Source organism: Musca domestica, unplaced genomic scaffold (genome assembly GCF_030504385.1).
Source record: "Musca domestica strain aabys unplaced genomic scaffold, Musca_domestica.polishedcontigs.V.1.1 95, whole genome shotgun sequence".
NCBI lineage: Eukaryota > Metazoa > Arthropoda > Insecta > Diptera > Muscidae > Musca > Musca domestica.
The window spans coordinates 113400-134743 of record NW_026712445.1 but is presented as its reverse complement, the minus strand read 5'-3'; the positions used below and the strand labels follow the sequence as shown (position 1 = coordinate 134743).

General features: G+C 37.3%; 2 protein-coding genes across 3 annotated transcripts in view; one reads left to right on the top strand and one right to left on the bottom strand.

Annotated features, from left to right (window-relative positions):
* Nucleotides 1–21344, top strand: part of LOC131807050 (uncharacterized) — a 106167-nt gene that overhangs the window by 73745 nt on the left and 11078 nt on the right. The gene's annotated exons all lie outside the window — the stretch shown is intronic.
* On the bottom strand, nucleotides 14872–19592 carry LOC101896713 (caspase-3). Its single transcript, XM_005185367.4, has 4 exons — nucleotides 19078–19592; nucleotides 15632–15807; nucleotides 15409–15562; nucleotides 14872–15344 (listed from the first exon to the last, which is right to left on the bottom strand). The coding sequence occupies exons 1-4, from the start codon at nucleotides 19430–19432 to the stop codon at nucleotides 15079–15081; spliced, it is 951 nt and encodes a 316-aa protein (XP_005185424.2). The 5' UTR covers nucleotides 19433–19592; the 3' UTR covers nucleotides 14872–15078.

The following is a 21344-nucleotide window of genomic DNA, read 5'->3' as shown; positions in this document are numbered from 1 at the left end:
TAAGTCACATCTTTGTTTATAGAATGGAGGAAACTGCCATGATCACGATCAACGGCGGGCCGGCCCGACCCGGCACGGCCAGCAGCAGCAGCAGGTCGTCAGCATTGAAATATCATGCAGTGCTAATAAATATCGACATATATTTCGAGCAAATTACCCAGAATGGTGAATACAAGAAAAAAACAAGGCAGAGAGAACAGAAAAAATAGATTTGTGGTACAACAAGCCGACCAGCAACAACAACTAAAACAATGGTAACATTTAATGATGGAAAAATCGTTAATTTTTTTTTTTTTTTGGAATGTCGGTTTTTTTGGGAGAGGCATTTGAATGTCACGCAGTTGGAGAAGAGGGGATTGGCATGTTATGTGGGCACCTTATCCAAAGGCCGAATGAGACGACATTGATGATAGCCTAACGTGCAGCATGAATGACATTTCATTGCAAACGATGAACGATGTCTTACTTTTCGTTTCTTTTTTTTTTTTTTTTTTTTGGATCCAGTGTTAATTAATTTGATTTTGACAAGCTTAGGTCTATTGCTGCTTTTGTGCAGCAGCCTTCGCTAAAAGTGTGAAATGCCAGTTGAGGTCTGCTGCACCTCCTCACCAGGCTCTGGCGTGCGTGGATTTCAGGTGCTTGGCTTGGTTTGTTTCTTTTTTTACTTTTTCGTTTCTGAATCACTCGCTCTGGTCTCATACGCTCACACATGGGAGCCAAAGCGAATGAATGGATTTTTGTAACTTTCACTATTCGAAATTGTATGTCGCCGCCGCCAAACAACAACAGCAACAACAAAAGAGCACCGCACAATACCACCAAGAAACACAAAATGAACAATGAAAGACGAAGATGCTGATAAAGTTGAATGCTGCTGCCGCTGCACACTTTTGCATTATTTCTTTCTTCGGGATCATGGCGGCCAGCAAAAGGCCTGCTTCAGATATTCCCAAGAGTTAGTCTAGTTGTCGACCATTGTGTGCATCCCCCAGCCTGTCCGCCATCCATCCATCCGCCGCCCATACCCCCATTGTTTACAGCGAAACAAGGCCGCAATAGTCTTTCGCTTTCTACTTATGGATGGATCGATGCCTGTTTTGTGGCCGCATAATGAGTGTTGCCATTGGAAATGACAGACTTCCATCAAACGGCCAGAAATTTAAACCAAAAAGAATAGAATTCATAGAAACAGGATGTTGATCCTTTATAAACAGTGGAGCCTAAACCAGAGCACAGATTTGCTCATTATCACTCGAGAGCGAAACAGGCTCGTGAGTAAATTTGCTCAAAGAGTAGTAGTTCTTTATGGAGTCTACTCTTCACATTTTTGATTGAGAGCACTCCCGAGTCACATTTGTTTGAAAAATTAGAGTGGAAGCAGAATCTCTCAAAATAAAGCTAGAGTTTTAATTTAAAAGTGAAAATGAGTGGAAAAATATTTTGTTTTCTGGATGATAATTATCTAACTCATTTTTTTGAGTTAACGACAAAAGTCGGTAAAATTAAAATGCATATAATTTCGGTAATTCACGAAATTTGCCGATAAGTTAGTGACGAAATTAAAGAAGTCGCCAAGACCTACCGATAGATACGAATGTTGTCAACTTTATCTTTTTTATCAAATTTTCGGGTTTTAAAGTTACCGATTTTTGTCGGTAACTCAAAAAATGAGTTAGATAATCTCACTACTGATTTGTCTAGGCGGGAATTGATGTTGCCTTCTAAAGCAGAATACGAGGAGGGAAGAAAAAACAACTAAAATAGAGTAGAAAGGAGTCAGCCACAAAGTAAAGACCGCCCAATGCAGAATATAACCCCCGCTTTAGCTGCAAAACCATTACACATGGTGGATCCAGTATAATGGTATGGGGTTGCATATACAGGGTGAGATAAAAAAATACAACAAAGTCAAAATCTATAATTTTTACATTTTTTTTAAAATTTTTTTGAAAACAAAAAGTGTCGGGAATAGCAACAAAACTTAGAATAAGTTTAGATTTGTTCGAATTGGTCACCTTTGGCACGAATGATGGCCTTCAAACGGCCAACCATCACACGCTGTCCGAATGTTGCTCTGCGATATTTCGGCCCATTCCCGGCGAAGCGCTTGCTTGAGGTGATCGACACTTTGGTATTTTTTAGTGCCAACCTTGCTTTCCAAATACTCCAGACACAATAGTCCAAAGGATTGGTATCCGAAAATTTTGGTGGCCATTGTGCACTGGAAATGAAGTGAGGAACCTCATTTTGTAACCATTCTTGGTTGGCGCGTGCTGAGTGCAATGGTGCTGAGTCCTGTTGGAATGTCCAAGTTCTGCGGCCAAAATGTGAAGTACGGTGGTGGGTCAGTAATGTGTGGTGTTCATTTTCGGCCTTTGGACCTGGTGTATTGCATTTTATTGGGGGTATTATGGATCAGACTACCATTTTCAAAGAAAGTTTCCCACTCTGTAAGGAAAATCTTGCCCTTGGCGAAGATTATTCTTTTTATTAAGACAATAATCCGAAACACTAGGCTTATAAAGTGTAGCCATGTAATTGTCCTCACATCATGGATACACCAGCACAGAGTCCAGACATAAACCCCATAGAGAATTTAAGGAGCTATCTCGATGAAAAAATCCGCCAGCATACCATACACAGCTGTATGTTGGGCAGCATATTAGATAAAACAAGTAAAAAAGATGTAAGTTCGGCCGGGCCGAACTTTGAATACCCTCCACCATTTGGTACAAATTGGGCAATTTTCAAAAAAATAAAATCTATTAAAAATTCTGTTAAAATCTTAAAAATATCGAATGTAGCCATATATTAGCGTCTGTACGACGACGTGGACCTGCATAGGCAACTTTTGTCACAAGTTATTACAATATTCAAATGCGAAACTTGAAAAAAGTCTGTTTATAATGTAGCTAAAATCATCAAAATTCCGAATATAGGGAGGAAACATTGGAGTTGTAAAACGTGGACTTACAAAGACAATTTTTTGTCATAGGCTGTAGTATCCATTACGAACTTCAAATGCCAAATTTTAAACAAATTCCGGTAAATAATGTCGCTAAAATCATCAAAATACTGAATATCGGGGGTACCGTTATATGGGGGCTATATGTAGTCGTGGACCTACATCGCCCATTTTCAATACCAAAAGTCCTGCAGACATAATACACATTTGAGTAAAATTTTATCAACCTACTTCATTTCGTTCGGAAGCTAGAGTTATTTCCACAGACGGACGGACATTGATAAAGCGACATAGAATCTTATGCTGATCAAGAATATATTTACTTTGTGGGGTCTAAAATGTATATTTCGAGTTGTTACAAACGGAATGACAAACTTAATATACCCTCTCTACTATGGTGGAGGGTATAAATAGCATTATACCAAAAATATGGCTTCAAAATTGCATTCGATAAATGTTTATCAATTAATTCAAGAAGTCTCCATATATTCCGACCAATTTTTGTCTCCTAATGGCAACACGGAACACACAACACAAAAACTCGTCATCCAACAAGTATGGCCTCAACACACCAGAAGTGAATAGCAACAGCAAGCAACATACACAGCGAGATTGGCTTTATAGACAGCAACATCAATGCAGAAGCGGCAGCAACAACTTGTAGCAACAACACAGAGGCAAAAGGTGCATGGCCATTACAAAAGTCAGCAACAAAAGCAACCAGGGGAACACACACACTCAGATGTGTATGGCAATTTTTGCTACAGGTGTGCTACTCTGGCATTATGACCAATTGTATGATCGGTTCGGGGCTTATTGTTGTTTGCCAGCGAAATTAGCGAAAGTCGTCGTTGCCGACGTCTTTTTGTTTCATGTCACCACGGTAATATAAGCTAACTGCACCAACATGGCTACATTCATCTGAAATTTAATTTCTGTTACCTGATTTTGAGTTGTTGTTGTTGTTGCTATTTTGTTTTCCAACATACATACCAGCTCTGCTCCATTGCTGACGCGCTCCCTGGTTTCGCTCATTTATTTCTTTATTAACTTGTTCATCATCATCATCATCGTCATCAGATTCGTGCAAAATTTTGTTATTGACATCAAAAGAAATGTTGTGTCGACAACGACGATTTCTTTCTTTTTCATTTCACATATTTGGGCAAAATTAAATGCCGAATGTATCCCAACCTTCCCGCTAGCAGACAAGCAAGCCACAAAGTACAAAATACCGTATTTTTTGGGGGGGGATTTTAAAATTGATTTGTTTTCATTATGGCATTTGTGTGGGCTAGGCCTGCACATTTTTTTTTCAATTAATCACTTGAAATCGATCGTCATTTTTTTTGTTGGTTCGCATCGTGAGGATGAAAAAAAAAAACAAAACTGAAATTTAACCGACCCGTTTTAAGTGTTGTGTGAAATCGGGTATTTGGCTAAGTGCTTTTTGTAATCGAAAAAAAGTTAAATTGGCAAAAGTTCCCACATATTTATATATTTGAATTTTTTTCCTAAATTTTACTATACTACTCGATTCGACAGTGAAATATTTCGGATGCGAATATTTTTCTCACCAACTAACTCGAATTCCCAAATAAATATCCTAGTTTTGAGTTCTTACATCCCAATGTCGAATACGCATTAAAGTGAAGTAAATTCTGCCAACTTTAAATATTACACCCGAAAGTACTGTCAAAAGGAATTCAATTATTTACTCAATCCGAAGAGCCGAAATTCGGATAGAATACAACTTTCGACTTTTTCGAACTTTCGAATCTCGTTACATAGTAACCCCCCAGACTTACTATTGACAATGTCCCCAGTGATTTCCGAATGGCAAGCTCATACAAAATGTCTAGTCAGAAAGAAAGTTAAGTAAGAAAACTGCAAGTTCAGCCGGGCCGGACTTTTAATACCCCCACAGTTTGGAACGAATTTGACAATTAAAAAAAAAAATAAATAAATAAAATCCCCTAAAAATTCTGTTAAAATCTTAAAAAGAATGTAGCCATTATATTAGGGTCCATACGATGACGTGGACCTGCAAAGGCAACTTTTGTTATAAGCCATTACAATATTCAGATGTAAAACTTGAAAAAAATTAGTGAATAATGTCGCTAAATTATCAAAATACGAATATTGGGAGGTACCGTTATATGGTGGCTTTACGAAGACATTGACCTTCACAGACAATTTTCTGTCATAGGTTGTAGTATCCATTACGAACTTCATATACCAAATTTGAAACATTTTCGGTGAATAATGTCGTTTAAATCACCAAAGTACCGAAAATAAGGAGGTACCATCATATGGAGGCTATACGAAGGCGTAGACCTGCACAGACAATTTTCTGTAGTAGGCTGTAGTATGCATTACGAACTTCAAATACCAAATTTGAAACAATTCCGGTGAATAAAGCCGCTAAAACCATCAAAATACCGAATATCGGGAGTTATATTCGGTATTTTACCGTTATATGGGGGCTATACGAAGACGTGGACCTGCACAGAAAATGTTCTGCCATAGGCTGTAGTATCCATTACGACCTTCAAATGCCAAATTTGAAACAAATCCGGCGAATAATGTCGCTAAAATCGTCAAAATACCGAACCTATACGGGGGACCTATACGAAGACGTTGACCTTCACAGACAATTTTCTGTCTTAGGCTAAAGTATCTATTTTGAACTTCAAATACGAAATTTATAACAATTCCGGTGAGTAATGTCGCTAAAATCATCAAAATACCGAATATGGGAGGTACCGTTACCAAAACGTGGACCTACATGGCCCATTTTCAATACCAAAAGTTCTGTAGACATAATATACATTTGAGTAAAATTTTATCCACCTACTTCATTTCGTTCGGAAGCTAGAGTGATTTCCACAGACGGACGGACATCGCTAAATCGACATAGAAATTTATGCTGAACGAGAATATACAGGGTGAGATAAAAAAATCTGCAACAAAGTCAAACGCCATAATTTTTACATTTTTTTTTTTAATTTTATTGAATGAAAGCAAAAAATGTCGGAAATAGCATCAAATTTTAGAATAAGTTTAGATTTGTTCGAATTGGTCACCTTTGGCACGAATTATGGCCTTCAAACGGCCAATGAAACCGTCACACGCTGGCCGAGTGTTGCCCTGCGGTATTTTGGTCCATTCCCGGCGAAACGCTAGCTTGAGGTGATCGACACTTTGGTATTTTTTAGTGCCAACCTTGCTTTCCAAAATACTCCAGACGCAATAGTCCAACGGATTGGTATCCGGAGATTTTGGTGGCCATCGTGCGCTCGAAATGAAGCGAGAAATGTCATTTTATAATCATTTTTGGATGGCGCGTGCTGAGTGCTATGGTGCTGAGTCCTGTTGGAATGTCCAAAGTCTGCGTCCAAAATATTTGCGTGCCCTAGGCTTAAATACACCCTCCAGAATATTTTCGCTATAATATTCGGCATTTATTCTGATGCCACGGTCAATTAATACGAGCGGAGAGCGACCATCGGCTGTTATGGCGGCCCACACCATCACCATGGGCGGCGCTTGAGTTCTGGTGGCTAACCGAAGGTGCACATTTTCAGCTGACCTCTTTGGCAAGTAAACTCGATCATTTTGTTTGTTTACAAATTGCTGGACAACGAATGTTTTCTCATTGGAGAAACCCAAATTCGGCAGTTCACCACCTTCGTCAAGCTCTTTTGAGTCTATTTTTTTCTGTTGCGGTGTAGGTTCTTGCACTTTTTGGAATTTCAATGGCTTTACCCCGAGCCCATTTTTTTTTTAATATTTGCCGAATGGAATATTGCGATATGTTCAGCTTACGAGCCATTTTTCGGCCACTGCGACGCGGGTTTCGATCAAGTCGCTTCTTTACCTTTCGAACCATTTCTGCTGATGTTGCTGTTTTTTCCGTCCACTTCCTTGACGTCGGGCTACGCTACCAGTATCACAGTAAGGAGCCTTGGGTCGGGATACAAAAGAATTATTCACATTTAAATGCTGGAGTGCTCTAACGATAGCCACTTGTGGTTTTCCAGCCAAATATGAAAAAATCACACGATCACGCTTCAATTCCATCACGAATAACTTTTTTTCCGGAAAATTCTCACTAAAATGCTTTGTACGCTTGTAAACAATATAATGAGCTGTCACTGGAACAATTTTAGCAGCTGTCGGACGAGTTGTTTAGAAATGACAGCAGTCTGTAGTTGATTGCAGTATTTTCATCTCACCCTGTATATACTTTGTATGTTCTAAATGGTATATTTCGAGATGTTACAAACGGAATGACAATCTTAATATACCCTCCATACTATGGTGGAGGGTATAAAAATCCTGCTTATTTACACTTGATCAGTTTGAAATAAACTAAAATTGTTTTCTTAAAACACAAACTAAAGGCCCCACTATTATACCCCGCTACAATAAAGTTGCAGTATTGATGACAAAGTCACTAGTAAGTCAGTAGTTATTCGCCATTAACATTTCCTACAGGGAAGAGTAGAAAATGATTGCCAGAAGAGATTTGTCTGCCACCCATTTGTAATTTCTCAGTAAAAGAGCTTTCGAAACTCCTCTCTCGAATCACTCTCTTTTGCAGAGATGTTGTGTTTAGAAACCTTCCAGTAAAAAATTTCCCAAAAAGGTAACCAGACAGCCCCATTCTTGAACGCGGAAGTTGCATCGATGTTTTTTTTTTAACATGTTTGCCCTGTTGCAGAACCTACAAGAATCTTCTAGTTTTTAATTTTTTTCGATATCATAAAGGGAAAAACAGTTATCGTAGTAAAAATGTTTCATTCTCGCAGTTCTGGAACAGATCATTTATAAATATTGCCATCAGGCAGATACATCTTCTTCGATATTAAAAAGAAGAAATTAATTTTGTAGATTTGGTACGACATTTATCGCACATTTTCTGGCATGACCAGAAAGGATTTAAAGAATTATTGACCTTGACATTGTTTCGGAACCCACCTTCAAGCATTTTTCCGGTTATCTATCTTCTTGTCTATAAAATAATGTTTAACAAACAACAATTTAATTTAACGCTAACTAAGTAATTAACATGAAACTAATTTGTCTAAAACGTCTATTCATTTTGGCTAATTGAAATTTCGTCCATTGCTTCGAAGTCACCATCATCCGCACCATCAACGACTTCTGACAAACCAATTAAATATCGTTGTACTCGTCAATGGATTTCATGACTATCTATTTTCTTGTTGTTGTTGTTGGTATTTTTTTTTCAATGGCAGTGAACTCTTTTTCGGCATAATTATTTTGTAAACTTGACGTTTTGGCGAAAATGCCAAACAATATTGAACTTCTCGGCTATTTTGGTGAATACGATTTTTATGATGAGTGAGTTAGTGAGTGTGTCCAAAAGTCATTAAAAGGTGTACGAAATCGTTTTGAAGGCATACAAATTGATCTATAATTGAGCGAAGAAACGATAGATAAATGCTACGAAAATAGAAACATGCGAACACAAATTAGAGAACTTTGCATAAATTAACAAAACCAAAAAAAAAAAAGATTTCTTTCAAGAATTTCTAAAAACTAAACGATCAGCAAAAAATCGACTTTCCTTTCATCTTAACCCTCGAATCACCTCTGTTTAAAAGAAGACTTTTTTTCATCACGGAGACTTTTGCTAAATCCTCAAAATATCCGAAATAACTATGGCCCGTCGTCTAAGAGAAATACAGTGGTCAAAAAAAGTATTCGACATGTCCTATTTTTAAAAAAATATATAAATAATTTTAAGTATTTATGTTAATTTTTTATTGCAGAGGATGTATTCAATTATTAGAAGTGGGAACAATTAATAAGATATCACGGTTTCAAGTATTATTTGTACGTATTTATACAAGTTAGGATGCAAAGGAAAAGAAACTTCTATTGATATAAAAAACCTACTAATTCATCATTCATTTGAATTGGGTAAATCTATCAGAAATTGTTGGAAGGCCAAGAACTACTGTCCGTTATATAATTAAACAAGTTAAAAGGTATCCGTCGCTTTTGCCGGCAGATGTATACCCTCAGCCAATGTTCGATTATTTAAATGTATTTTGGCTTCTGTAAGGATTATTCAAATTGTTGACCCTCTACGGAGTGGATTCCGAATGGGCCCATATTGTCCATTTCTTATCGGACCTAAATAAATATGATATAAATATTGCGACGTGTCAAGTTTGGACTATATTGGTTACCTTCTTCACTTTATGTGATATATAAGATAAGTGATATTTTTTTTAGAAAAGGTTAAAATGTGCGTGAGGCGAAGTATTCAATTGTCACACTTCATCTTATACAGATAAAAATATTGGTATGGGCAAAATTTCAAGAGCATCGAACATTTATATCCAATTCTGTGCGAAATCATAAGTTTCCTATTCATCCCAAGTTTCTGGTTGAGAGAAATATTGTTGCAAAGAATCTGACTTGTTTCGCAAGTTATATCAGATTAAAGTTTTGAAAACTGTGACCCTTTGTAGGTGAGGAACAACAGATCTTGGTGTTTGTTTTCTCTTTCGAGACGAGCTTAATGATCTGAAATTTGCAGTGAAAAGGAAAGCCCGATAGACACTATCACACACTCACCACTATGCGACGCGTTTCGCCGTTGGTTAAGCGGCTCATCAGGCATATTTGATGTGGATGATGGCTTACAAGGGCCGTTCTCTGGAAAGTAGTATATATTTCGAACTTATTGCAAATTAGCATATGCGAATTATACACTCTCCAGGTTCGACTCAAGTTCTATTGGCAGATCTTTTTTCACAGCAACGTTTTGTTTTTGGTAGTGATGGATTTTTTGTCCACAACAACTACATTGCTTCCAATGCATACACTTGTTTTAGTGCTGCTTTAGGAAGACGGGTTAATGGCTCTGAACGTAGAGACGGCAACTTCTAGTTGGCTGCACACAGAGGTCTGCGGTTCAAATCCCACAGCCAGGCTCGGCTGAATTTTTGAGTTTTGCCTTGTTAAGGCGAAGATCATATCACAGATCTTGTTTTCGCAAAAATGTTTGCATGTGTGAAATTTGAAGAGAGTTGGATGCTTATTTCGCTTTTTTTGAGCGTTTTGTTTTTCAAAATCTTAAACCCTATGTGGGGGAAGTACCAGAAGAAATGGTCCGATCTCTACCAACTTTATAACAGATTTTGTGTCAATGGAAATATTGAGATGTACCAATTCTGAATGGAATCGGATGTTAATTTCCCGTTTTATGAGTTTCATGGAAATTTTGACCCTATGTGGGGGAGTTACCACATGGAGTGGACCGATATATCCCATCTTCACAGCATATCTTGTGTTAGTAGAAATAATGGGATATGTGAAATATGAAGAGAACCGTAGGCTTATTTCGGATTTTATAAACATTTTGCTTATTCAAAACTTTGATCCTTGGTGTGGGAGGTACCAGAACAAATGTTCCGATCTCTACCATCTTTATAACAAATCTTGTGTTGGTGGAAATATTAAGATGTACCAAGTCTAAATGGAATCGGATGCTAATTTCGTGTATTATGAGCTTCATGAATATTCAAAATTTTGTGAGGTAAGTACCAAAAGGAGGGAACCATCTTCACACCAGACCGTGGATAAAAAAATATTGTGATGTGTGTAATTTTAAGACAATCGGACACTTAAAACACCACTGTGACCCTTTGTGTGACCCTTTGTGGGGAAGGCACTGGATAGTGGACCTAAATTATCCATTATTAGGATTTACAAAGTTGGAGTAAAATTGGATTATCCCTTCTTTTTCTGTCCAGTAAATTATTTTGTTAGAAAATGTTGGCAATGTGTGGATGTGCCAGAAGGAGTGTACCGATATTGCCCATCTCCGGACTCGATTTAAGTTTGACAATAATATTACGATGCACCAAATTTTGACCAAATCGGATACTGCCCTCCGGAATTATCGTGCGCACCAGTCAGCTAGACAGATAGACATCGCTAGATCGACTCCAAATATCCTGAAACGGATTTGGTCCTAAGAGACCTGGGGTCTAAAACCGTTATTTCGATGAGACACGTTTTGGCCATATCAAATATATACCCTCTCTGTGGGTAGAAAATACAGAGCTGATAAAACAAAGCCCAGGAGTGGACGTCCACGGAAACTTACAGATGCTCATGAGCGCCAAATTGTACGTGAAATTACGAAAAAATCCACGAATTAATGCATCAACCTTAGCTAAAACTACCCAGGAATATGCACGCATTTCAGTTCCTCCCCAGACAATAAGCAATATTTTGAAAAACATCAATTTCATGGACGATCAGCTAGGAAAAACCACTCATCTCAAAGAATAATCGAAATACGCGAATAAAGTTCGTCAAAATTTATGCAAATAAGCCAGTAGAGTTCTGGATGAATGTAATTTTTGCTGACGAGAGCAAATATAATCCTTTTGGGTGTGATGGCAAGATCCTAGTATATCGAAAACCAAATATAGAGTTAGACAAGAGAAATATGGCGCCAACGGTTAAACACGGTGGTGTTATGGTCTGGGCGGGTATGGCGGCATCAGGAGTGGGTAATTTATCATCCATTGATAGAATTATGGATCACTTGAAATATATTGAACTTCTGAAGGAAAATTTACGCAGTAAAGATGGGACTTGCGGGAAAATTTTAATATTATCAAGATAATGAACCCAAAGATTCTGCAATGAATACAAAGCTTTGGTGGTGGTAGTGTTATGGTCTGGGGATGTATGGCGTCATCAGCAGTGGGTAATTTATCATCCATTGATAGAATTATGGATCACTTGAAATATATTGACCTTCTGATCGAAACATTTAAGCCCTAGCGCAGATCCTAAACATTCTGCAATGAATACAAAACTTTGGCTTTCGTACAACTGCCCTTATGTGATAAAAACACTACCACAATCTCCAGATCTTAAACCAATTGAACATTTTTGGAGTTACCTCGAGAAAAAAATAGTTCTCACGAGTTTACAAATAAGAATCAAATGAAAGATATCCCTCAGAAAGAATGGAAAAAGATTGATCCAGGATACACAATGTCATTGGTAGAGTCTATGCCTGAACGTTTGAAAGAAGTTATACGAAGTAAAAATAAAGCAACTCGTTACTAGAATAACAATAACAGTTTAATTTTAAAATAATTTTTCAAATGTCGAATACTTTTTTGTACTAAAATAGCTTTTTTGTTTTTATGCCAATTTTAACACTAAACAAAATCAATTTTTTTTTATTGAAAAAATAGTAAAATGTTATCTATATGTCGAATACTTTTTTGACCACTGTATATATCCTTTAGAAGTAGTCTATAAAAGCAACCAAATGTAACAGCTTCCTGCAAAAATAAATCTTGCAATTTCCTAACGCCACCAAGGGGTTAAGAAGTGTCTCTATGAAATGTGAAAGTTCTTTTACATTCTTCTTTCACCAGCTAGTTCCTCACATCTAACATAATGCATATTCATCTAGTGTTCTTAGTTTGCTCGCACTCCAAATGATCTGAATGGGAAATTGAATACAGAACACACAACATCTCATGCATATCCATCCAAGCCATTCATTCATTTCTCCATCTCATCATCTCATTTCATCCGAGGTACATACATGAATATATAAATCTCGGTCTAAGTCGGTGAGTGAGCGACTGAGTGACTGACTGATGGTGTCGGTTTCATTGTTTCACTTACTTTCTGGGGAGGGCAAACAAATTTTATGGATCGCTGAATTAGATTTTTGCTGAAAAAAAACAAAACACGTCTAGTCGACTGCTCCAATTGCAGCTACCGCTATTTGCTTTAATTGTAAAATAACTTAGCAAAACGAAAACAACTACAATTGAATTGAGCTATTTGAATGATTTAAATATTTTGCTGTGATCACCTGAACTGTCCAATGAATAGTAAAACGTTTAAGATTTTTTTTAAATTTTTAGTATAAAAAAGAAAACAAATTTTGAAATAAATTTATTTTTACCACAAAGCAGGTGAACTGGATTGAATCTTGGTGGTCATATAGAGCTTTTGATTTCATAAAGAGTGGACCAAAAGAAAAACGAAGTGGTGTGAATTCCTTGTAATTTTCTATTTAAGACATATATTTTTTTATTTTTTAAATACAGTAAATTTATAGGTAATATTTTTAGATTAGTCATTAAAAATGATATCCCACAAGCGTTCATTTGTCAACTAATTTTCCATGACCTTTCGCAGATCTTCCGGTGTTGTGTTGTTAATTTCGTCCCGAATATTAGTTTTTATACCCTCAGCCTTTTGGCTAGAGGGGGTCTATACCATTTGATGAGGCCAAAACATGCCTCATCGGAATAAAGGTTTTAGACCCTTGGGACATTTGAAGTCGATTTAGCGATGGCCGTCCGTCTTTCTGTCTGCCGATTTGGTTAAAACTTGGTACATCGTAATATTGTTATAAAACCTAGATCGAGATCGGAGATGGGCAATATCAGTCCACTTCTTCTAGTACCTCCCCACAAAAAAGGTCGAAATTTTCAAAAACAAAAAAATATTTTACTGCACAGAATGAGAAAGGTTACTCCGATTTTGCTCCAACTTTGCAAATTCTAAAATTTGCATCAGTGCTAACCAGGTGCGGAAATGGACAAAATCGGTTCACTCCATCAAGTAACTCTCCCGCAAAGGGTCAATATTTTGAATATTTTTAACTCTTATAAAATGTAATGTAAGAGTCCGATTGTCTTCAAATTATACACATAACAATATTTTTTATTAGCCCTGGAGTGGGCGTACACAAAAACTTAAAGATGCACCCGGGGGCCAAATTGTTCGTGAGGTTAAGAAAAATTCACGAGTTAATGCATCAACCTTAGCTAAAATTACCCAGAAATATGCAGACATTGCAGTTACTCCTCAGATAACACAAAATATTTTGAAATATACCAATTTCATGCACGATCAGCTAGAAAAAAGCCGCACGTCTCAAAGAAGAATTGAAATACGCGATAAGAGTTCGCCAAAATGTATGCAAATAAGCCAGTAGAGTTCGGGATGAATGTAATTTTGTGGTTGTGATGGCAAGGTCCTAGATATCGACAACCAAAAAATACAGAGTTAAAGTAGAGAATATGGTGCCAAGGGTTTAACATGGTGGATGTGATGATGTTATGGTCTGGGGATATATGGCGGTATTAGGAGTAAGTAATTTATCATCCATTGATAGAATAATGGATCATTTGAAATATATTGACTTTCTAAAGGGCAATTTACACCTAGCGCCGAAAGGTTGAGATGGAATATATCGGTCCACTCCTTGTGAAGCGAAGATGATATATGGCCGCAATCTCTTTCTGGTACCTCACCCACAAAGAGTCACAATTTTCAATACTTTTACCTGTCATAACTTGCGAAACAAGTTACCGTTTCTTTACAACTTGCTATGTCTAAATATTTCTCTCAAACAGAAACCTGAAATGAAAATGGAATTTATGATTTCGCATAAAATTGGATATAATTGTTTTTATCTGCATTAGATGAAGTTAACGATGAATCCTTTATTTTATATGCAAACGCCCGGCTAAACATATGCCGTCTGATGGCACCTTTAACATGTAATCGATATTAAGGAAGTTCACAATTCCCTTCTATCGATTACATGTTAAAGGTGCTATCAGACGGCATATGTTTAACTGCATATGAAATAAATTATCAGTAAGTTGTGGAAGACCAGTAAGATTGCCTCCATACCTACTTCTTCGGTTACTGTTGTACACACCTAATATTAAAGGCTAGATAGCAGGCTAAAGTTTAGGAATTACCAATAATGGGTTAGCTTCCACAACACCATTTTATTGTAAAATATTAAGTTGATTAATATTGGTCCAGTAACTCAACATTGAAACAGATAAACCAAAACGTATGTCGGAATTATATTTTTATTCATAAGACCCCTATGCTCGCGGTCAACTTATATTGTCATATCACTAAATACAAAGTGTTTGGACTTCAATTGTACGTTTTTTTCTTTTTCATTAGTTTTTTGTTCTAATCACAATTTTAATTTAATTTTGCTCTAAATGACTCATTCCGTTGGACAGTTAATACCCCTCGTCCCCTGTTTTGTATCATTCTTTTGGTTTCTTGACATGCAAATAGAAAATTTTCGTCAGAGTTGACATAAAATTTGGCATTTCCTTCATTTGATTCAGGGCTTCCACCTTGGCATTTGACTGATAATCGTAGGCCACCAATCGATTGATAGCGGTTAAAAGACGTAGCAATTCAGCGCCTTTTTCAGAGAGAGCAGTAGTTGCGGCAGCGTGATTAAAAACCTCACAGAAAGTCTGTATGAACCATGAACCGTTCTCCACATTGCGGAAGGAATAGTATTCTGAAAAATAACAGCAGTATGGAATTAGCATGGATTTTGGATGAAATGCAAATTCTCTATTTACTTTCAAACGTTGAATACATAACCAAAATATCCGCTGTATTTGGTATGGCATAGGTTACCGGTTGGGGTTTGGCTGGTGTGGCATCTAGAGCCCGTGACATGGGAGCAAATCGTGTATAGGTAACAGGCTTTTCCAAATTCTCTCCTCGACAGGCCTAGGTGATAAAAAAAATGCAGTTGGATTTATTTTCGAGGGAAGTTAGGGGATTTGATGTTTGTCTTACCTGAATAAAGAACAGCTTGGGTTTATCAATCAATGATTTACAATTTTGACCCAAAAATGGATTCCACAAACGTTCCACCGGATATGCCATATCACGAGCATATACTTTGCCCTCCAGACCGTGCGACATTACCACAACCACCAGACAATCATTTTGACTGTGATCTTCTTTGGATGCTGTAAGAAATATTAAAAAAGAAACATGAATTAAAACCAACTTAGCCTATAGAGTAATATGGCGGACAATTTTAAAGCAAACACTCCCTGAAAATATCAGAAAAAATAGCTGTTTTTCGATATCTAGCGGAAGATGGCAATCTGGATAGAAAATAACATTAACAATCCTATGAATACGCATTATGTAGGTCATAACCCCTACTCACAGATATCAATGCGCCTGTCAAGACCTTTAAATCTAATAATAAATAAGAACAATTGTGTGGCTGCGATTAGGTTAAGTTAGATTAGTTTTAGCAGTACTTAAGGATAATATTTTCAAATAAAAATCAGAATCGAGTCAACAATCGAAGCATAAGGTTGTGTTCCTTTGTACAATTGGTCCTTCGAGCAGGATAGAGAATCGAATCAACAATTGAACCCAAAGGTTGTGCTCTTTTTTCGCCTTTTTAAAGTATGCTTCCGGCATATACTGTTCATACCCTCCAAATGAACCTAGACATTAAGATAGACGTATCCGTGAACTTAATTTTTTTACATTTTGGTATAGGTCCCGTATAACAGCGCCAACCTATATTTGGTAACCTGATGGCTTCCCCCAATTTTTTTAATATACAGGGTGAGATAAAAAAGCGCAACAAAGTCAAAAGCCATAATTTTTACATTTTTTTTAAATTTTATTGAATGAAAGCAAAAAATGTCGGAAATGGCATCAAATTTTCGAATTAGTTGAGATTTGTTCGAATTGTTCACCTTTGGCACGAATTATGGCCTTCAAACGACCAATGAGGCCGTCACATGCTGGCCGAATGTTGCTCTGCGGTATTTTAGCCCGGCGAAGCGCTTGCTTGAGGTGATCGTTAAAGTGTTATTTTTTAGTGCCAAACTTGCTTTCAAAAATACTCCAGACACAATAGTCCAACGGATTGATATCCGGAAATTTTGGTGGCCATTACATTTTCAGCTGACCTCTTTGGCAAGTAAACCCGATAATTTTGTTTCTTTACAAACTGCTGGACAACGAATGTTTTCTCAAATCCATTTCAGGACATTTGAATTCGATCTAGCGATGTCCGTCCGTCTTTCTGACTGGCTGGTGCGCACTCTCGAAAGGAGTATCCGATTTGGTTAAACTTGGTACTCTGTAATATTGTTATAAAACATAAATCGAGATCGGAGATGAGCAATATCAGTCCACTCCTTCTAGTACCTCCCCACAAAAAAGGTCGAGATTTAAAAAAAAAAATATTTTACTGAATATGAAATATTTTGAAAAAACACCAAGACAAAGAATCGAAATGCGCGATAAGAGTTCGACAAAATGTATGCAAATAAGCCAATGGAGCTCTGGATGAATGTAATTTTGTGGTTGTGATGACTAGGTCCTACATATCGATTACCAAAAAATACAGAGTTGAAGTAGGTGCCAAGGGTTTAACATGGTGTGGGTGATAATGTTATGGTCTGCCGCGTGCCCAGGGCTTTAATATACCCTCCAGAATATTTTCGCGATAATATTCGGCATTTATTCTGATGCCACGGTCGATTAATACGAGCGGAGAGCGACCATCAGCTGTTATGACGGCCCACACCATTACCATGGCCGGCACTTGAGTTCTGGTGGCCAACCGAGGGTGCGCATTTTCAGCTGACCTCTTTGGCAAGTAAACCCGTCATTTTGTTTGTTTACAAACTGCTGGACAACGAATGTTTTCTCATCGGAGAAAAGCAAATTCGACAGTTCACCACTTTCGGCCATACGAAGCAACTCTTTAGCTCTTTTGAGTCTATTTTCTTTCTGTTGCGGTGTAAGTTCTTGCATTTTTTGGAATTTCAATGGCTTTACCCCGAGCTCATTTTACAATATTTGCCGAATGGAATATTGCGATATGTTCAGCTCATGAGCCATTTTTCGGCCACTGCGACGCGGGTTTCGATCAAGTCGCTTCTTTTCGAACCATTTCTGCTGATGTTGCTGTTTTCTTCCGCCCACTTTCTCGACGTCGGGCTACGCTACCAGTATCACGGTAACCAGCGATAGTACAATACACAAAAGATTTATTCACATTAAAATGCTGGAGGGCCCTAACGATAGCCACTTGTGGTTTTCCAGTCAAATATAAAGAAATCAAACTTGAATTACATCACGAAAATTTTTTTTCCAGAAAATTCTCAACAAAATACTTTTGTACGCTTGTAAACAATATAATGAGCTGTCACTGGAATAATTTTAACAACTGTCGGACTGGTGACTTAGAAATGGCAGCAGTCTGAAGTTGGTTGCAGTTTTTTCATCTCACCCTGTATATCATATTTATTTAGGTTCGATACGAAATGGAAAATATTCGCCCATTCCTTCGGTACCTACTCCATAGAGGGTCAACAATTTGATAAATCATAACACAAGTCAAAATATATTTAAATAATCGAACATTGGCTGGGGGTATACATCTGTTGGCAAAACCGACTGATAATTTTTAACTTCGTTTTTTTTTCAAATTTAATCATTCTGACCTACCTTGTAATGATTTTGCCATGACTACTTAGGTAAAACATGTGCCGTCTGATGGCACCTTAAGGAATACATAATTTCACAATGAGCTGTTGTCAAATGCACCTAACGGAAAAGTATCAATGCATTCTCTCTCACTCTCTCCCTCTCTCTCAATGTTATTTTACTATTGATTTGGCAAAACGAGACTGTCTCTTACCACTACTAATGCATATATCTTTTTACATCAAAACTTTTTGCCGGGTTAACCTCTTTTAAGAGTATATATTTGATATAATTATATGTCAATGGAATTGGTAATTTCATCAGGTAAACTGAAAACATGATTTATCGGAAAGTTTCTCCTTTATTATTTTAAATTCGAAAACAAAAAATCACTTCAAACATTCGTAATTGTATTCCAAGAAAATGAAAATTAGGTGACAATTGCAAGATACTATTTCCATGCCACACTTTGCTATTAGCCCAAAAAATATACATATTGATATCGGTAGATAAGAAACTCAACCCCCCGAGTACCCTGAAATAAATGGCTTTGTTTTCAAACAACATAATTATGAGTGTACCGAACGACCGACGAGCAAAGCACTGCGATAAGAACTAATATGTCTTTCAAATTCAGGTGGAGGGACGTTAGGCCAGAATACTTCTATAAATCGATAATTTCTTCACACACACACACATAAAAATAACACGGTGTTTTTTTTTTTAATAAAATTAATTTTAAATTAAAATTGTTAATCATCAGCGTAACTTACTTGCTTTTAAGGTTTCAGTAACTTCCGCAAAGGTCAAATCATTATAGACTCGAACATCAAATCCGAATTTCAAGAGGGTCGCCTGCATATCATCACGATCTTTTTCGGTGCCGGCTCGCTGCTTTTCACCCTTGACTTCTTTGTGATTGAAAATCAAGGCAATTCCGATATGGGGATTATCCACGCGATATTCATCTTCATCGGTGGGTATTGAGACAATGACATTTTTCTCAAACTCCGGTATTAGATCATCCGCAGTGTGTGCGGCGGTCGTGTTGTTGCAGGTTGTTGCATCGGCTTTGTCATGTTTCTTTTTGCTTGATTTTTTGAAAACTGAAAAATCAGATTCGTCCATTTCGTTGGACAGCTGCAGTAACACTAATGGGTTGACGGGGCAGCCAACATTTGTTCGTTAGAATTCGATTGATACTCTTTCCAATGCTGAAGATATTTCGATACGAGTGTGTGTGCCTGTGATTGTTTATACCGTTATCTTATCGCGATGTTTTTTTTTTTTTTCGTAAACCCCTTGAATGTCATGCATATTATTTGGACAAAACTAATATTTTCTCATTTTTTTTCTTGGAGAGTAAAGAGAGCAGAGACAGAGACACTGAAAAAATAACAAAGAAAGATTGATTTGAGAAAAAACTGGTGACTAATAGCAGGGCTAATCTATATATCCCTGTAGCGCCAATATAAGAGTACCTCCCGACATTCGTTATTTTGATCATTTTAGACCCATTTTTCGACGGAATTGTTCCAAATTTGTACGGACTTTGCCTCTGACAAATGGTACCGGTACCAACGGCTATTCGGTATTTTGGCGATTTAAGCCACTTTTTATGACGTCATTTTTCTAAAATTTCGTATTTATAGTAGGTAATGGATTCTAGCTTTGATGAAGAAAGCGAGATATACCCATAGTTCCTTTTGATGATCTGCATAAAATCACAAATCTGAGTCGATTTATGTATATCCATCTGTCAGTTCGTCCGTCCGTACGTCTGTCTCTCCATGAATTTTGTGACCAAATTACAAGTCACATTTTAATCCGATTTCGATGAGATTTTCCACAAATCATTTGATTAACCCAAGGACGAACCCTTTCGGGAATAATCGGTCCAAATTTGGATATAGCCCCCATATATATCTCAGACCGATTCCAATTTTATTATAAGCCATATGTGTAATATTCGTCCGAATATGATGGAATTTGGCACATGCAATCATATTGAGATTGGAAGCAAGTATGTCTAATTTGGAGAAAATTTCAGTTTCGTTTCAGATTTAGCTATAGCCCCATGTATGTAATGTTCATCCGATTTGTTTTTTTTTTAATCCCCCACAGTCGTAATATGAACTCCATAATAATGTTATTTGTGAAAAGATATCAAATGCAGCTCAGAAAGACCTCTGCCAAATGTTGATGAAGTTCGGTTCAGAATTGGATATAGCCCCCCATACATATCTTTATCCGATTTCAGGTGTATTCTGCATTAAATGATAGATATAAGACCAAATGAAGTAGATTTGGGCACATATGACTGATTTCAGCCTGAAAGCTAGTACTTCAAATTTGGTGAAAATCGGTTCTGATATAGCTATAGCTCCCATATATACAGGGTGAGATAAAAAACTGCAACAAAGTCAAAAACCACAGTTTTTACATTTTTTTTTTTTTTTTGATTTTTTTGAATGAATGAAAAATGTCGGAAATAGCATCAAATTTTTATGGCCTTCAAACGGCCCATAAAAACGTCACACGCTGCCCGCATGTTGCTCTGCGGCAGTTTGGACCATTCACGGCGAAGTGCTTGCTTGAGGTGATCGACATGTTGGTATTTTTTAGTGCCAACCTTGCTTTCCAAAATACACCAGACACAATAGTCCTACGGATCGGTATCCAGAGATTTTGGCGACCATTGTGAGCTGAAAATAAAGCGAGGAACCTCATTTTGTAACCATACTTGGGTGGCGCGGGCTGAGTGCAATGGTGCCTGAGTCCTGTTGGAATGTCTAAGGTCTGCGGCCGAAATGTTTGCGTGCCCAAGGCTTTAGTACACCCCCCAGAATATTTTCGCGATAATATTTGGCATTTATACTGATGCCACGGTCGATTAATACGAGCGGGGAGCGACTATCAGCTGTTATGGCGGTCCACAACATCACCATGGCCGGCGCTTGAGTTGTGGTGGCCAACCAAAGGAGCAAATTTTCAGCTGACCTCTTTGACAGGTAATCACGATCTTTTTGTTTGTTTACAA

What these genes read in the sequence shown, in the direction of transcription:
- LOC101896713 (XM_005185367.4), bottom strand. Translation starts at nt 19,432, where the DNA reads ATGGACGAATCTGATTTTTCAGTTTTCAAAAAATCAAGCAAAAAGAAA. An exon ending in TACTGAAACCTTAAAAGCAA is followed by an intron (nt 15,808 to 19,077) that starts GTAAGTTACGCT and finishes TATTTCTTACAG; the next exon opens with CATCCAAAGAAGATCACAGT. An exon ending in TATGTATTCAACGTTTGAAA is followed by an intron (nt 15,345 to 15,408) that starts GTAAATAGAGAA and finishes GTTATTTTTCAG; the next exon opens with AATACTATTCCTTCCGCAAT.